The sequence below is a fragment of the Podarcis muralis genome, chromosome 1 (genome assembly GCF_964188315.1).
Source record: "Podarcis muralis chromosome 1, rPodMur119.hap1.1, whole genome shotgun sequence".
NCBI classification, from domain to species: domain Eukaryota; kingdom Metazoa; phylum Chordata; class Lepidosauria; order Squamata; family Lacertidae; genus Podarcis; species Podarcis muralis.
Genome location: NC_135655.1, coordinates 106,850,023 through 106,867,346, shown reverse-complemented (window position 1 = coordinate 106,867,346; position 17,324 = coordinate 106,850,023). Strand labels below are relative to the sequence as shown.

The 17,324-nt window shown below is 44.6% G+C and overlaps 1 protein-coding gene across 4 annotated transcripts in view; it reads left to right on the top strand.

Moving 5' to 3' along the window:
* Window positions 1-17,324, top strand: part of FAP (fibroblast activation protein alpha) — a 50,340-nt gene that overhangs the window by 11,311 nt on the left and 21,705 nt on the right. For all 4 annotated transcript variants that reach the window (XM_077936731.1, XM_077936728.1, XM_028747165.2 and 1 more), the window contains 10 exons: window positions 1,448-1,520; window positions 3,265-3,385; window positions 4,845-4,999; window positions 6,615-6,718; window positions 7,646-7,781; window positions 12,771-12,815; window positions 13,492-13,596; window positions 13,707-13,777; window positions 16,373-16,426; window positions 16,612-16,733. In XM_077936731.1, coding sequence (XP_077792857.1) covers window positions 1,448-1,520; window positions 3,265-3,385; window positions 4,845-4,999; window positions 6,615-6,718; window positions 7,646-7,781; window positions 12,771-12,815; window positions 13,492-13,596; window positions 13,707-13,777; window positions 16,373-16,426; window positions 16,612-16,733 — 986 coding nt within the window. The remainder of the gene's footprint in view (window positions 1-1,447; window positions 1,521-3,264; window positions 3,386-4,844; window positions 5,000-6,614; window positions 6,719-7,645; window positions 7,782-12,770; window positions 12,816-13,491; window positions 13,597-13,706; window positions 13,778-16,372; window positions 16,427-16,611; window positions 16,734-17,324) is intronic.

Genomic DNA, 17,324 nt, shown 5'->3' with positions numbered 1-17,324 from the left:
GCGTCCACAGTCATCATCATCATCATTTATTATTTATACCCTGCCCATCTGGCTGACTTTCCCCAGCCACTCTGGGCGGCTTCCAACAAAACACTAAAATACAATAACCTATTAAACATTAAAAGCTTCCCTAAACAGGGCTGCCTTCAGATGTCTTCTAAAAGTCTGGTAGTTGTTGTTCCACAGAGCAGGTGCCACTACCAAGAAGGCCCTCTGCCTGGTTCCCTGTAACTTAGCTTCTCGCAGCGAGGGAACCACCAGAAGGCCCTCAGCGCTGCACCTCAGTGTCCGGGCAGAACGATGGGGGTGGAGACGCTCCTTCAGGTATACTGGTCAGAGATAGCAATGCTTCTGAATTCCTGTTGCTGGTATCCACAGGAAGGTAGAGTGTGCTCTTGTGCTCAGGTCCTGCTTGAGGGCAGTGGTGCCAACTTGGCCCCCAGATTGTGGGTGTCCAGCGGCACGTGCGGCGTGATGTCATGACGTCACTTGCGCCATTGTGTGTGCATGCCGCTTGGCCTCTGCCCGCCGCCACCACTCACTGCCTCCTCTGGCTCTCCGGTGTGGTGGCAACTGGGCCAGGGCCTCTGCCTCTGCTGTGGGGCCTCAGTTAGGGCTTGTCACAGATATGCTTGGGCACCCATAATGGGAATTTGTGGGTGCCGAGGTGCCCCAGGCTCCTGTGAGTTGGCGCCTATGCCTGAGGAGTCCCTTATGGTTGACAACTGTGAGATCAAGGAGCTAGACTAGATCAACCACTGCTCTCCTTATGTTCTTCTATTAGTTAGGCTAGCTAATGGGCACATTGTTTCCAGTGACGTTGCTAAATTATCTGCTTCTAAATAGTTATATCCAATGCTGCACATAGCAAATTCTGCTCACGCAATGGGACTTCCCCTTCCTCTCTTCTCCCTGCGTGCCCTCTGGGGCAGATTCTAAAGGTGTGCAAGGAAGGGGAGAGGAAAGTTCTGTTGCACAAGCAGAAGCCTACTGCACTCGCGGAACTCCACCACAGGATATGACCCAAATACTCTCGGCGTGTGCAGTTTTTAGGCTCCCTTAAATCACAGCACCGCCATGACTACAGGAATACAATGGGGCTTGCCTCTGCTGCCCAGATGCTAAACACATTGACTTGGGAATAAGCTCAGTCAAATTGTTGAAAGAGAGAGTTTTATAAAGTAAAAAATAATAAAATGAGTACCTGTAACCATGTACATGCCTAGATGGCTGCCCCCAACTATAACAAGAAATTAAATAAGAAAAGACCCACCGGCGTTGGTGGGCTCCATTGTGCCCATGCCCACCTAGGTGCTCACGAGGGTCCTTTTGCTTTGCTGCCGACCCTTCTTTGGGGATTCTTTTGGGGAAGCCAAGGGCTTTACATGAAATCTGACCTTGAGATACTGAGCTTGCCTTTGCATCTTTCATTTCTTTCCCTTTGCAGTGCTTTTGTCAAAGGACACGAGCTTCCACATGACATTCAGTATATAGCCTGGTCACCTGTTGGACACAAATTGGTCAGTAAGCTCACAAAGTGTGAGAATAACGCTTCTATTTTTATGAGATTCGTTTGCCTTTAGTGTTTGCGCAGGCATCGTTTTTGCAGGCCTTCTTATCTCTGCTTATCAGCTGTGCTTTAGAATATTGACTCTTAAAAAAGATAAACACCCCACAGCTGCCTGGAACTGTGGGTGGTTTAGCACAGAGCCCTGGTAATTGTTGGACCACTTTGTCCTTTCTGAAAACTAGACAAACCCAAGGTACAGGGACCAGGGTGTTAGGGTCTCTTCATTTGCTCTTTACTCAAAGACTGTAGTTTCTGACCCTCTTCTGTCTGCCCAGATGCAAAGAGAGCACGACTGCCACACTGCAGTTCATTTCAGCAGCTTCCCCATTCTTGGGCTTCATATTTCTTCTGTACCACCATGAACCTCTAACCCACCCTCCCTACTGAGAAAAGCATCAGGAAGAGTGGATTAAGGATTGTGAAGCTAGAGTGAGGAGCGTGCCCTCTGCCGGGAGGACCGAGCCCTTAAGATTTTTTGCTTGTGGCCTCCCAAAAACATGGCCATGAATCAGGTCCCTTGTTATGCACCCTCTCAGCTCTATTAGCTGCAAGTCAATTTCTGCATGCTTTGGCACTGAGAGCTGTCCTGTTCCACAAAAACCTAGAGAAGGGTTCCTATTTCTGCCCTATTTCTCTAGGACAATATACAAAATAATAAGGGGGGATGAGGCTGTTGGTGGCTACTAGCCATGATGGCGATGTTCTCCCTCCACTATGCATGTCAAAATGCCTCTGAATACTGAATTCCAGCAGCGATCTGGTAGGCTGCTATGAGGACAAAATGCTGGACCAGCTGGACCTTTGGAATGGTTCAACCCCCTGGGTTCTTACAAGATCAGGCGGTGTATAAATGCAGCAAATAATAAATAAATATATGGCCATTGTGTTTTATGCACACAGCAAACCTGTGAGATCAGGTAGGCTTGGGAATATTGTCTTGCCCACGGCCACCAGTTGTGCTTTAAGGCTGAGCAAGGACTTGAACCCAGATTTTCCTAGTCCACTGGCAGTATTGTATGGACTCAAGCATACTAGCTTTGCCCCTCCAGAAGCTGCTGGGCTTCAATTCCCACCACTGAACAGGTTTCCAATTGTTTAAAAATGTTTTAAATATGCTTTTGTTTTCTCTTTCCGCTCTGTTGTCTTACCACTTAGGTGTTTGCTGCCCTGGGCTTCTGTTAGAGGAAGGGCAGGAAAGAAAGCTGAATAGTAGGGTGGTATCCATTGCTACTCAAGGGAGACCCATTGAAAATAACGGACATGGCCAACTTGGGTGCATTCATTTAAATTGGCCTATGCAGAGTAAAACTTAGCTGGATACAACCATTCTTATTTATCATCCCCAGCCAGCATAGTCACTAGTTAGGGATGGTCGAATCTGCAGTCTAGCAATAGGTTCTTCATTGCTGATATGCATGGCATGGATCAGATCTCCAAATACTTGTGTGTGAGTGAAAAGGCCCCCATTCACACAGGAGAGATATAATTTTATCCTCAACTTGTCAGCCCCTAGCCACACTGAGCATTATCCCAAAGGATTTTCTTTGCAGCCTAGGGGAGTGAAAACTTGCACACCCTCTGTTCTGTTGAAACAGAAGTGCCTTCTGCCCTTTGCATCTAATTCCCTGTTTAGATGTGCTACTGTCCTCAATAGCTTTGACTGCATAAAATGCTTTTGGGTTTTTTCTTCCCAGGTTTATGTGTATCAGAATAATATCTATTTGAAACAAGGCCCCAGAGAACCTGCTGTTCAAATAACTACAAATGGTTATTGGAATGAAATATTTAATGGAATCCCTGACTGGGTCTACGAAGGTAAACATCAACCTGAAATCAATATTATTGCCACGTGAGGCAAGAGTTGGGCAGCAAACAGATATGATGCCCTGAGCAGCAGCCAAAAGTTGTTCATAGTGGTGTTTGTGTAGAAGGCTTATATTTCTCATAAGGAGTCCCTTCCTCAAAACTGCAAAAAGCTAACTGCTAACTACAAGCCAGCATGGTTATTCACCTTCATAATTTACTATTTGTCAACAGCTTTGCTCAACGTCTTACCGCAATAACATGCATGCTCACTGTGGTTTCCTAACATCCCGTATCTTGGGTTTTCACACCCTGCCACATATTTCTTCAGGGTAGGGTGGGGCTATATTTCCTTGTTAGTTTCTGCTAGGTTTTAGACCTACCCACTTCTGTACGTTTCTCAGATATCTGTCATAAAACTATCTGTCCAACTTAAGAACTAGTATCGTGTTTATCTGTAATATTAGGACACAATTTCTTCTACTTTGGCTTCTGAAACACTCCACTGATAAAAGAGACTCTGGCTTGTGGGCTAATAAGGCCCACCAAGCTTCATCATTTGGTTCACTTGGCCATTTCAGCCAATATTACCTGTACCCTTTGGTCAAAATTACTCACGTTCTTTATCTCAAGAGTATTTAACATCTATGAATATTTTACATTCTTTGAATTGTCATTCTTGTTACTCTTATTTGTACATCGTGAATTAGAAACAAAAGGCTCCTGCTCACGTTGCTTGCCAACCGAATCTATCTCCTGACTTCATGCAAATCCAATGGGGACTGCGTGATGACAGCCTTGCATTTTTATGTATATAGGAAGATAAAATATATAACCCATGCTATTAACTAACATTCTTACACATTTAGCTCTGCAATGTTCTTGGACATAGTTACATTTATTTAGGTGAATAACTAGGGCCTCCCAAACAGGGAGCCCTCATAACATAGATCCATCACTGCCAATAAGGCTGGAATAATGCTATGCTTTGTTGCACTAGATTAGCTTAGCAATAGGTATGCCCCATCCTCTCCCCTTCCCTTTTAAACTAGCCATGGCATTTATCCAGGAAAAAATGAGGAAAATCTGTACAGCAGAAACAATGTCTCACGTGCCATTCAAGTTGCGGGCTTACCACTGGGACAGAGCTGCCTTGCTTGTTTGATGCATAGCAGCTTATCAGATCAGTGGCGTAGCGTGGGTTGTCAGCACCCGGGGCAAGACAAGTAATTTGCGCCCCCTAACCCGTGGATTTGTGCCCCCTAACCCGTGGATTTGCGCCCCCTAACCCGTGGATTTGCCCTAACCCCAGATGTTGCGCCCAGTGCGGCCGGGCCCCCCTGCACCCCCCACGCTACACCACTGTATCAGATAAATGGGTTCTATGTACAGTGGTGTCCTTACAAGATAACAGTAGCTCATGATCCTCTTTTGTAGTAGAATAACATATATTTAACATGATTTCTCTTAGAGGAAATGCTTGCTGTAAAATATGCACTGTGGTGGTCTCCAAATGCAAAGAATGTGGCATACCTACAGTTTAATGATACTGGAATACCAGTTATTGAATATTCATATTATGGTGAAGATCAATATCCTAGAAAAATTAAGATACCATATCCAAAGGTAAGTTTGGGGTTTTGTTGTTTGCTTTGCTTGGCTCTGTTGAATGAGTTCTGATCATATTTTAGCGTAGAAATGCTTGGATTTCTAAGATGTAATTGCTGGATTTTAATGCCTATTATTAAACTAACTATTGGGTTAAGCATTGTATATTTTGATGAAGACATAATAAAGGGTCTGGTCCAGCATTTCACCTTTACCACTGGACATACTCAGCCCTTGTCAGGCATCAGGGAATCTGATCCCCACACAGTAGGCTGCCAGGAACAGATAGACAAGGGAAGTCTTACCAATGTCCTTTATTTAATATTCACAGAGATGCTGCCTCTTTGAGTAATGGCATTGTTCTGAGTAATCTCCACACACACCCCAATTGTCAACAGCACCACCCACCTTACAATTTGGGCGATTTGTCTCCAAGCCCTTTGCTCTCCTACTTTCAATGCTTGCTGGGTTCTGGGAGAAGGAGGGTCTGGAAAGCTTTCTAGTCAGCCAGCTGCTCTAGCTCTGCCTCCCCTGCCTCCTCCTCTCTCATTATTTCCCAGCTCTGCCCGTCATCTATCTCTAAGCTGTGACCTCTCGCAAATCACTGTTGTCAATCTATACTGTCTTCCTCATCTCTGGGAGGTTCAGGCTGGGTAGGCAGGCTGCACCATTCCTCCTCTGTCCAGTCCCTGACATCCCTTCTGGTAGCATAACTCTCCATGTCCAGGATGGCTGCTGACAGAAAAGGATAGAGACTGGTCGTAAAAGGTTCTTCTGCATGCAGCGAGAGGAGGGGAAGAGGCAGCTAAAGACTGGATCCTTCCCTTCAGAATTTTGAAAGGGAAGTGTTTGGGTGAGTCAAAGTTGAGCCAGCTAGCCTGAAGAGCGACTGTAAGAACTTCACCACAGCTGTGGGTTGCTTCCAGGGAGAAGCCTATTGTGTGGGCAATTCATTTGTGGATGGCAGTTGTGTTGTGGTGAGAGCACAAATGCAACTCGCGAATGTGTAAAGTGTGATTCATGGCATGCCTGGGATATTGCTATTTTAAAAAACTGATTTATTATATTGTATCTTTGTATTTACGTTTCCCGTGGTCTTAATGTATTTTCTATTGTATTAATACAAATCTTGGCCAAATAGCAGTATAGAAGTAAAACATATGATGATGATGAAATATATTATAATCTATTTGCTCAGTGCCTACTGCGAACTTTCTTTCCGTAAAGGAACAGGGCTCACATGTATGCTAGCTTTTCTCAAACTTGGGTTCCCATATGTTGTTGGACTACAACTCCCATCATTCCTAATTAGTAGGACCAGTAGTTAGGGGGGTTGGGAGTTGTAGTCGAAGTCCACTTACCCCCTTTTGGGGTGGGGTGGCATTGCAGGATGGCCAGCGCCCCCCCCCCCTATGATGCAGAGCTGGGGCCCCGGGGGCTGCTCTTGCTGGAGTGTGAACTTTGGCTCACACTCCCAGCTTGAAATCCAGCTCTGTGCCAGCCTGCCAAATTGCCCAATGGCAGGCTGGCACGGAGGTCAGAGCTTCTTGGGAGTGGGCCTGGGGGGAGCAATCTGGCTTCCCTCAATTCCCTGGAGATTATTTTGAACCTGATTATATGTTTTCCTTTGAAGGCTGGGGCTAAAAATCCTACTGTCAGAGTGTTTGTTGTTGATGCTACTTATCCTGAAGCTTTAGGTCCTAAGGAAGTACCTCCTCCAGCAGCGATAGCATCAAGGTAGTATTTTGTGAAACTGATATTTTCTTCTCCATTTCTTTTCTTTTCTTTTAGCAATAGAATTTTTATTTTAAACAGTCTGACCCTGGGCTCCCCACCACCACCGCCCCTTGCAGATCTGTTCTATGGAAATAGTGTAGATGTTTGCTTTTCATTTTCCACTGCCATCGAAATACTGCTGGTGATATCCTACTAAGTCAAAAACCCACTGGAATTGATGAACTTATGTTCCCTTTCCCTTTGATTTTAATGGGTCTACTCTGAGGAAGACAAATGTTCGACATTACTCCGGCAGCCATAGGGAACATGGGCATAGCAAGGAGGGGCAGCTGTCCCCTTCACCATCAAGTCAATAAATAAAAATACTGAACTAAAAGTAGAAATTGTAGAAAGATTTGGGCAGATTTTTCTGAGCATTTGGGGTCAAAAGAAAGCAATTTAAAACAACTGTTGTCGAGACATTTCATTCCAAATCTGGTAGACAAAGCCAGACAGAGGATGATGACAGGTGGATGTCCTGTCCCCCCTCCCCACATAAATCCTGGCTATGCCCATTTTGGGGAACCTTGGGCCAGGAGCTTGCATGAGGCCCTCCAAACCTCTGTCTGGCCCTCAGGCCTTTCCTTAGACCATACACTCCTCTCAGCCACATCCCCTCTCCCCACGCCACACCCTTCAACATACCCTCCTCAAGTGTTTTGACCTCGCTAGAATGTGTTCTTGAACACTGAGAATGCTTCCCCTTAGTCTGGCTGGAGGATCTGTAACTGTGGGATGTGTAAGTGTGGCCTTGAAAGGTTGCCCAGGTCGGAATGCAGTCCTTGGTTTGAAAGAGGTCTGGCTTGTCACAGATGTATTATTAAACACAATGCCATGCTGACCCCTCTCATAGTAAACAGCCCCTTTCTCTCCCCTCTTCTTTTCCAGCGATCACTATGTCACTTGGATTACTTGGGTGAGAGACAACCGAATCTGCGTGCAGTGGCTGAAAAGGATCCAGAACTTTTCCGTGTCAGCCATCTGCGACTACAATGACCGCTCCAGGTCCTGGGACTGCCCACAGGTACTGTTTCCCACCAAGCTAGTATTTTGATAGAAGACTTGCAGAAGTAGCTTCTGTTACCCACTGGTGAGCATTCACAGTCACTTTATTACTTTTGTGCAAATTGTATGCGGGGGAGGGCACCCAGCCTTTATTGGGTCCCAAGCCCCGCCCACCTGGCCCGGCCGGATTGGCCAGGATTCAAATCAACAGGTGGCGGGAAAGCCTGCCCATCTCCAGCGGCTGGCCTGGGAATTCCCCAATGGCCGACTGCCTAGCCCCAGCATTGCTCCTGAGGGGAAGGAGCCGGACATGACGGGCCGCAATAGCTGCCCACCCTGTGACCGGGTAAGCAGCCAGTCGTCTTCCTTTTGTGCAAAAGTAGGGTGAAGGGAAGAGTTTTCCGAACACCCCATGCTCTTGTGACTGGGGCTCTGCTCACAGACAGCTCCCACTAATTGCTAGGGGCAATTTTCAGCAATTTCCCCTGAAGCCCAAGGAAGGGCGGTAACTCACTGACAAGTTCCGGGTTCAGTCCCTGGCATCACCAGGGAAGACTAGGAAAGACTTAGTGCCTGAAACCCAGGAGAGTCACTGCCAGTCTGAGCTAAATGAACCCTCGGTCCGACTCGGGGCTCATCCATACTGTGGTTTCATGTGGGTAGGAAGCTTCCAGGATCTCCATTAATTCTTTGTTGTCCATATTACATTCTCCAAATCATGGCCTTGCCACACTTTCCCCTTCCTCAGTCCAGTTTTTCTTCTGTAAAGGTAACGGTACCCCTGGCCATTAGGTCCAGTCGCGAACGACTCTGGGGTTGCGGTGCTCATCTCGCTCTAAAGGCCGAGGGAGCTGGTGTTTGTCTGCAGACAGCTTCCGGGTCAGCATGACTAAGCAGCTTCTGGCAAACCAGAACAGCGCATGGAAATGCGGTTTACCTTCCCGCCGGAGCGGTACCTATTTACCTACTTGCACTTTGATGTGCTTTCAAACTGCTAGGTGGGCAGGAGTTCTTCTGTAAGGGATACCCTAAAATGGAGTATCTACCACTGACCTACATGCAGGGCTGTTTTCAGCCAGAATGGCACCATTGCCATTATAAGAGAACACTGAAGGGAGGCCTTCATGGTGACTTCTGGCACCTCTTTTTCTGGAAAAATAGCACTGCCTAAGGGCTATGGCCCTGTCCTTATATTCTTACACCCAGTAATGGGGTTACTGTACTTGAATTCTCTTTGCCTTATTCATACCATCGTTGGCAGTGGCCCTGCTGATCTACACGGAACACAGAGTCAGGTTTCAAGCTGCCAAATTATGCTCACTGGACTTGGAACCAGCATCGTGGCAACGTCAGGTCCAAACTCCAGGATAATTGCACTTCTCAGCATGTCCTTGCTTGATGAGAGTCACTGCTGAAACCTCCGCCACGTTCTGTTTATCAAGTGCGTTTTACCATATCAATCTGTGCACCAATGGTTAGTTAACAGGAGTGCGAGCAGATGGGAGAACTCCATTAAGCAGTGTTTGCTCAAAAGATCTCTAGGGGAATATATTTCCATCTCTTACTTTGTTTTCCGATTAAACCGGAAGTAATAATGCGTAAGAAATGTGGACTACTTCATATACTGGAAGATAATAAAAATGCAGTGGGAAAACAGTGTGAGGAGATACAGTGCTGCAAACTCAGAGCTGTGCGCTGAACTTCATGTTTATGTTCAGCAAATATGTCCCGATGAATAAAAATTAAATGCAGGCAAGAATTTGTGCGGCCAGCCAGAAATGCCCACCAAACTCAACTTTTTGAACGTGAAATAGAAGTTAAATTGGGATCGCTTATAGAAATTAAAACATGGACATGATTCTGTTGCCCCCCCCCCCGCACTTGAATTAAACTGTAGCTATGCCTAATTGTATACAGGGCCAGAGGCACCTAGTTAATGGAAGGTGTTGTGCAGGAAAATGCATCAGAGGAAGACGCAATATGTTAATCTGCTTGCCCCATTATGCTTTCCAGCTATCAATCATGTAAGCAATGTTTTCAACTATCTTGTTAATATGCTTGGGAGAAACCTCTGGAAACAGACTGTACTCCTTTGCCAAGAAACTCTCTGTGTTGTGTGTTTGTGTGTGCTATTTTAACATAGTTTCCATGCAGGGGGTGAAAAACCCTCTACTTGCTTTCTTTCTGGATTCAGTATTTCCATACACCACACTCTCTGTCAGGGACTGGGCAAAAGAGGGGAAGGAATGGTGGATACTGCCTCCTCAGCCTGAACCTTCCAGAGAAGAGGGAGATAGTAAGGATTTACAGCAGGAGTTTGTGTGTCGAGGACCCGACACCCGCATGGAAATAAATAAGACACAAGGATACATGTATTTTGGGTTAATGGGCTAAAATAAGGCCACAACTTTATTGGTTACAGCATGTGAGAGGTATTGGCTTAGGCATTGGATCAAACAATCTATACTTGACCCCACCCCTCTCAGCGGGGGGGTCAATCGAGGGTTAACTGCCAATGGGAGGAGCTTGTTGATGCAAATACAACTGAAAGCTTCCCCAGACATCACCGGGGTCGTGCCATGGCCCTAGCCACCAGCAGGGCATCGGACGGGATCCACGACCGCCGGATTCCTTTAACGGAATACCCAAACAAGGGGAGGGGTAGGTGATGGCCACAACCTGCCCTCCAACACACCACACACATTCCAATGCCCAACCGCCAATACCCAATAAGTTGTGACGATTTGCTATGAGGTAGGCGAAAACCAAGAGGCTGGTGCCAATTTGCCAAATGGATAAAATTCTTACCAGGCCCCCTGGGCAACCAAGGCAACCAACCGAAGTCCATAGCAAGGTCAACAGAAACATAGACATGACCTAAAGGGAGGGAGGGCAGGTGATTCGAAGAAAACAGGAAGCCAATTAAGGCTCCAGTGCCACCACCGCAGCTTAAGCACTTAAACCCCGCTTAAACCCCGCTTAAACCACGAGCCAGCCCTATTGGTTGGCTAATAGGCTTGGCAAGGCAGCTGGGGGAAGGCTGATATAGGGGGCCAAATATGCCCCCCCTGCTGACGCCGGAGTCGGTTCCCGCTCACAACTCCTCCCCTCTGGAAGGAGGAGAGGTCTTGCGGAAGATCCCAGCTCAGAGGCTGCAGAGGGTAGAAGCTGGGAAATATTGGGAGAGGAGCAGGAAGAAGAAGAAGCACCAGGGCAGAGACAGCTGGCACTCAATGTCTTTAGAAAGCATTCCAGACCCTCCCCCTCCTGGAACTTGGTGGGCATTGAAAGTAGGGGAACAGAATGCTCAGAGGCAGAAAGCACAGATCAGCCAATGTAGGGATGGCGTATAATAGGAGAGACAGAGGGGGTGTGACTTTACTTGGAGCAAGGCCATTAGAGGCACCTTTTCTAGGCCTCTCTCTGTGAATATTGAATAAAAGATTTGATAAGAACTCTCCTTGTTCTTCTTGGTAAGAACTCTCCTTGTTTAGCTGCCTACTGTGGCAGATTCCCTAAAGCCTGACACTATCTGTCCAATGAATTTGATGAGGCATTGGGCCTCTGGTGGCCCCCATGTCAGAATCCCTCTTATCTACCTCCAATTTATTTCTTTTTGTCCACAAGAAAGAATAGGTAGGCTTACTGCCAGAAAAGGACAGCAACACAAGTGTGGTGGTATCCTTCCAATGAGCGTTGTCGATCACCACCATTATGTAATTGCCCACAGTTGGCTCAGTGTTGCAAAGCATTGTGGGCAATTATAATTCTGGCCACCCAAAACTCATCAGGGCATTGTTAAAGAGGCTCCAGGGCACTGGTGGATCCTTGGCAACTCCTTGAGAGTAGCACCTGCTGGCCCCCACTTTGACTGTATTTTTTATTTCTCTTACGTGATGTAAATGCAAACAAACAGCCCTAGCCAGTGGACATAATACTGGGAGGTTCCTTCCCCTCTTAATAAAATTATTGACAGAATTGGGTGTACAATAGTTGACAGAGAAGTCATAACTCTGCTACTGAGCTGCAACATGGTGGATTTTTAAAAATGGAAAGTAATTCCTTCAGAGAGCAAATTTACTGAAAACATTCCACAGGGATCCAGACTGTGGAAAAAAAATGTTTCATCAACAGCATTTAAATAAATCTAAGAGAAAATAAACATGTTATGTATATGTATAAATGAGTTGTATGCAACACTCAGCCGTAGCCTGCTATTACTTCATTTTCATTTTGCAATTAGAGTGCTAAACATCTGAGCCATACATTAATTTTGGCAGGTCACTGAGCACTTTGAAGTGATTCATAAGCCAATGTTTAAACACACTAAAAGACTTTTAGAATATCAGCGTGTAATTGTATTGATCTGTAATAGCATGCCATCAGGTTTTGTACATAACATTCCGATCAAACAGTTGAACGAAGCTGGAAGAAACAATCAGAGAACTATGGGGATGTTTTGGAAGTGCCTTCAGAAATGAACAGTACTTTTGCTCAGCAGGGGCAAGTTGTTGGTGGTGTTGTGTCTAAAAAAGAAGTTCCACAAGACTAAAGCAGAACTAGGGATGTCAGGGAATTCAGACGGGAACAGAAACTGCCAATGTTCCCTTATTTATCTCATATTCAACAAGTTGTTGTTCCTTTTGGTCTGCAAATGATACACGATTGATTGCTTTTCTTTCCCAATCTGCATTGTGTTTCCTTTGCTCTGAAATGAAACGCAACCTTTGCGGTGAAAAGAATGGTGTGGAGTAATGTAATTCATTGTGTTAAATGCCACCACGTTTGGACAGTGAGACGAATAATGCAGGGGGGTTTTTTTTCTGGAAGCCGATAAAAAAGATGTCTCCATTTCTCCACTGCAGGGAGACTGTTAACACCAAGGAAAATGTCTAAACCAGTGCTTGTTTTTCAGGGTTTTCCAGACTGAAAACTGTACTCCTTTAAATGAAGTTCTTTCACTTATGCCACAAATCCTCACACATTTGCCTTTGTTCTTATTTTGCAGAAGCAGCAACATATAGAAGAAAGTCACACAGGATGGGCTGGTGGAGTACGGTTTTTATTATCTTTACACTTCTGATTTTCTTGAAATATTGTAACAGTGCAATCCTAGCAATGTCTATTTTGAAGAACGTCCCATTGAATTCAATGGATCTTCCGCCCAGTTAAGTAGGGTTAGGACTGTAGCCTTGTTTCCTGACTGAAGACTTTTGCTTTTCACAGTTATTAATCCATGCACTTAACACAAATTTCATTCCAACTCAAAAACTGTTTTTGTTTACTTGTAACAAGCACAGATGGTCTTTTAAATGGATATGAAACATCTTGGGGAGGGGGGAAAGTAGAAGTCGAAGAAGAACGGAGGATGTATTTGCATATTGCAGCTATATGAAAATATAAATTCTCAGCATAATAATGGTACAATTCTCATGTTCACATATGTGGTTTCTCATTTGTATTTACTTCTTCTTACCATAAAGGGACCAAGTGAATTTCCCTATTGATTATACTAGATTGCACTTTTTGTCATTGGCATAACAAGAATAAAGGCAACCAACTACACCCTAAACAATGTGCTCACACATTTTGCTTTTAAGTAAAAATAACCTAATATGAACAAGGACCACTTATTAAATGCAGTTTTACCTGACTGAAAAGGTATTCGCTTCTTTGTCATCTACAGTTGATTTTATTTTGTTTCTGTTTGTTTTGTTTTTTTGCCTCAGTTCTTTGTTTCAGCACCTTCTTTCACTTCGGACGGCATTTCTTACTACAAAATATTTAGTGACAAGGATGGTTACAAACATATTCATTACGTCAAAGACTCGGTGGTATGTCAAGCAATTTAATCTTCAATTTTCACATACTCTGCAGTACAGTTGCCATAAATAAGACACCTGACTTTACATGTGTTCTCCCCCCCCTTTTTTTTTCTTTTTAGGAAAAAGCTGTCCCAATCACTAGTGGAAAGTGGGAGGCCATATACATTTACAGAGTCACAGATGATGCCATGTAAGCATTCTTCCAAGAACAGAGCGTTGGTTATGTCACCTGTCAATGAAAATTTACGTTCTATGCAAGAATGATTTTCTCCCTCGGACAAATAGCAGAACCCTATGTTGAGAGGTCAGGCATCTGCAAGGGCTTTTCCAGATGACAAGACAAAATGGATTCCCCATTATGGTTATTGTCTGGAAAGCTCATGATGTTGGGTTGAACCTGTGCTTTAAGGGCAGACAGACTGCTTTTTTTAGGTAAAGATGCATGTTACTAGAGGTATCTATTAATGTAACCAAGGAGATCGACACATTTTATATGTTGCCTAAATAGTATTGGTGTATTATTATTATTATTATTATTATTATTATTATTATTATGCCACCCATTTATATGCCCCAGCCACTCTGCTTCTAGCAAATTAAAACATCAAACACAGTAAAAACCTAAACTTAAAAACGTTCCCTATACAGTGGTACCTCAGGTTAAGAACTTAATTCATTCTGGAGGTCTGTTCTTAACCTGAAACTGTTCTTAACCTGAAGCACCACTTTAGCAAATGGGGCCTCCTGCTGCCGCTGCACGATTTCTGTTCTCATCCTGAAGCAAAGTTCTTAATCCAAGGTAATATTTCTGGGTTAGTGGAGTCTGTAACCTGAAGCGTCTGTAACCAGAAGTGTATGTAACCCGAGGTACCACTGCACAGGGCTGCCTTCAGACATCTTCTAAAAGTCAGATAGTTGTTTTATTTCTTTGACATCTGATGGGAGGCCGTTCCACAGGGTGGGCGCCACTTCTGAGAAGGTCTTCGGGGTGTATATATATATATATATATATATATATATATATATATATATGCTTTCGTAGATTTTCACGGGTACAGGAATGCAGGTTTTGGTGTCCTCGGGTGTCTTCCCGTGTAAAAGTTGGGGTGTCTAGGCGACGTTTCGACGAGGTCTCACTCGTCATCTTCAGGCTGGTGCTTTCGGCTTCTTGTTACTGGAACAGAGCAGGATCTCAGTGTTTGAGTTCCTATAAATACTGTTGAGGAGGTGTGGTGTATAGTCTCCAATGTTCTGGGCAGAGAGGAAATTCCCAGGTTAGTGTGCCTTTTCTTCTTTTGTTCCTTAATTGCTTGAGGAATATCTTGAGTGATTTCTTGAGTGATATCCTGAGTACCACTTAGGTGGGTCATTAGGTGTGGATTAGTTGCTAAAGCCTTTGTGTCTTGACCTCTTGAACTTTGTGAAGAGTTTTTCTGAGAAGATGGCTGTAGTTGTGCTCTGGCTTGGCTTCGTGTATAGGGGCGAGCTGTGGTTTTGTGGCCTGTGCCAGCCAGATCTGTGTAGGGATTGCAGGGGGGTGCAGCATCCGGAGGTGCCACCATGGTTTGGCTACTGGATGGTGTCTGTAATTTATCTGTGGGGAGGGTCTGGGTTTGGGTCTGGTGTGGTTGATTGGTGATGGCGTTCTGTGTGCCTCTGGATTTGGTGTCTGTTTTTGTGGGGAGGGCTAATTTCCAGATGTCTGGCAAGCGGGATGTGTCGTCACGCTTGTTCATGTTGTGAGGGTGTTTCTCTATCTATCTATATATATATATATATTCTAGCACATCACAAACCTTTTGGTTCCAATTCAACGGTGAGGTCACACAGCTTCTGATACTTAATGCATGCAGAGCAGTTACAAAAGCAGCAATCCGTTATTCAGGAGCAGGAAATGGAACGGGAATAAATCTACTCCACCCCACATTCCTCCTCTCTGATTGGGGGCAGGGGAGCAGCCTGTGAGCATAAAACGTACTAGGTACCCAGTTCCTAATCCAACTAGAGATATGTCCATAGAAGCCTATTGACCGGACGGGGGCATATGGCCCCTAATTCTGTCAGAGCACCTGACTTTTAAAAATCAAATATCCTCTAGTCTATTCTAGTCTATTTGTCTAGTCTAACTCTCAGAATAATTTCATGTTTCAGTTCTGTGCATACTTACCTCTGAGAAACGCCCCACTGAATACATTGTGGTGTGCTTCTGGCTGCAGGATTGCACTAACAATAACACAGACCTGTAACATAACATTCCTGTCTCTGAACAATCTTAACTATACATTTTTTAAAAAAGATGACTGCAATACTTGAAGTGTAGCGCAATTATCCAAAAAAAGTTTTAATATCACATGTGTGTATATGGGCATATTAGCCTTGATCCAGGTATTTTGCTATCAGTAGGCTCGAGGGAACTTGCAAAAGTACAGCAAATCTTTAGGAAAACACCTTAAGGGGAAGAACCCCTTATAACAGCCTACTGAGGACTGACCATGCTCCGTGGTCACGGAATGGTGACATGCTGTTGGGAAAGGGGGAAAGGGGGAATGGCTAGCTTGTTGTAGAGTGGCTGGGGAAGCCCAGCCAGATGGGTGGGGTATAAATAATAAATTGTTGTTGTTGTTGTTGTTGTTGTTGTTGTTGTTGGAACCCTGACCAGGAACGCTGCGCGCTGCAACATTTTGTTGTAGGTTCTACTTGTTGAATGTCTAATGGCAACCAACACTTCATGATCTCCTTACTCTATTAAAGCATGCTTTATTTAACAACATACATTGCCTTTCAGATTCTATTCAAGCAACGAATTTGAAGGCTATCCAGGAAGAAGAAATATTTACAAGTAAGTTATCATCAAACATTTTGCACTGTTGTTCGTTTGGTTTCTGAGACGTGCCCAGTAAGTTATTTCCGAACACCGTGTTGCACCGCATGCAGCAAGAATGTGTTACAGTTTCCATGCCTGCTTCTGCATTCTAGATCGAGGCTGAAGTTTTGCTTTTGTTTTTAAATTCTGCTGTTTTACAGAATTAACAGAAGAAATCCCGGGACAAGGCAGTGCATTACTTGTTATTTAAGAAAAGAAAGATGCCAGTACTATGCAGCAAGTTTCAGTTACAATGCCAACTATTATGCTTTGCTCTGTTACGGTATGTGAAATGTGTGGAACTATTAAATCCTCATTGTTCTCTCAGGAACCCGTCAGGTATTTCTGCTTCAAAGCACCTTATTAATAAATGGAACATTACAGGTGCCGTTTTATGTACACTTAACTGAGTAAAAGCCCCGGGGAGCAAAAGGACACTTATTTCAGTGTGAATTTGCACAGGGCTTCATAATTAATTACATTTATAGCAATCCTTTCCTCAAGTTGGCACACATGGGTCTCAAACAAGCCCCATTTTTTATCCTCACAACGGTCCTGTGAGGTTCACCAGGTTGAAAGAATGTAATTGGCCCAAGATCATCCAGTGAGCTTTATGGCCAAGTGGGAATTTGAACCTGCCCCCCCCCAGTGCATCTTACCCACTTCTACTCATAAGTAAGTCCTGGTTGAATTCTTACCCACTTCTACTCATAAGTAAGTCCTGGTTGAATTCAATAGGGCTTACTCTCAGGGGAGTTAGGACTGCAGCCTTTGTCTAACACAACCATGCCGGCTCTCCATGCTTTGAAGAGATCTAGAAGGCTTTGAACTAGGATATTCCAGGCTTTGAATTAGGATATTCTGTAGCCCCCCT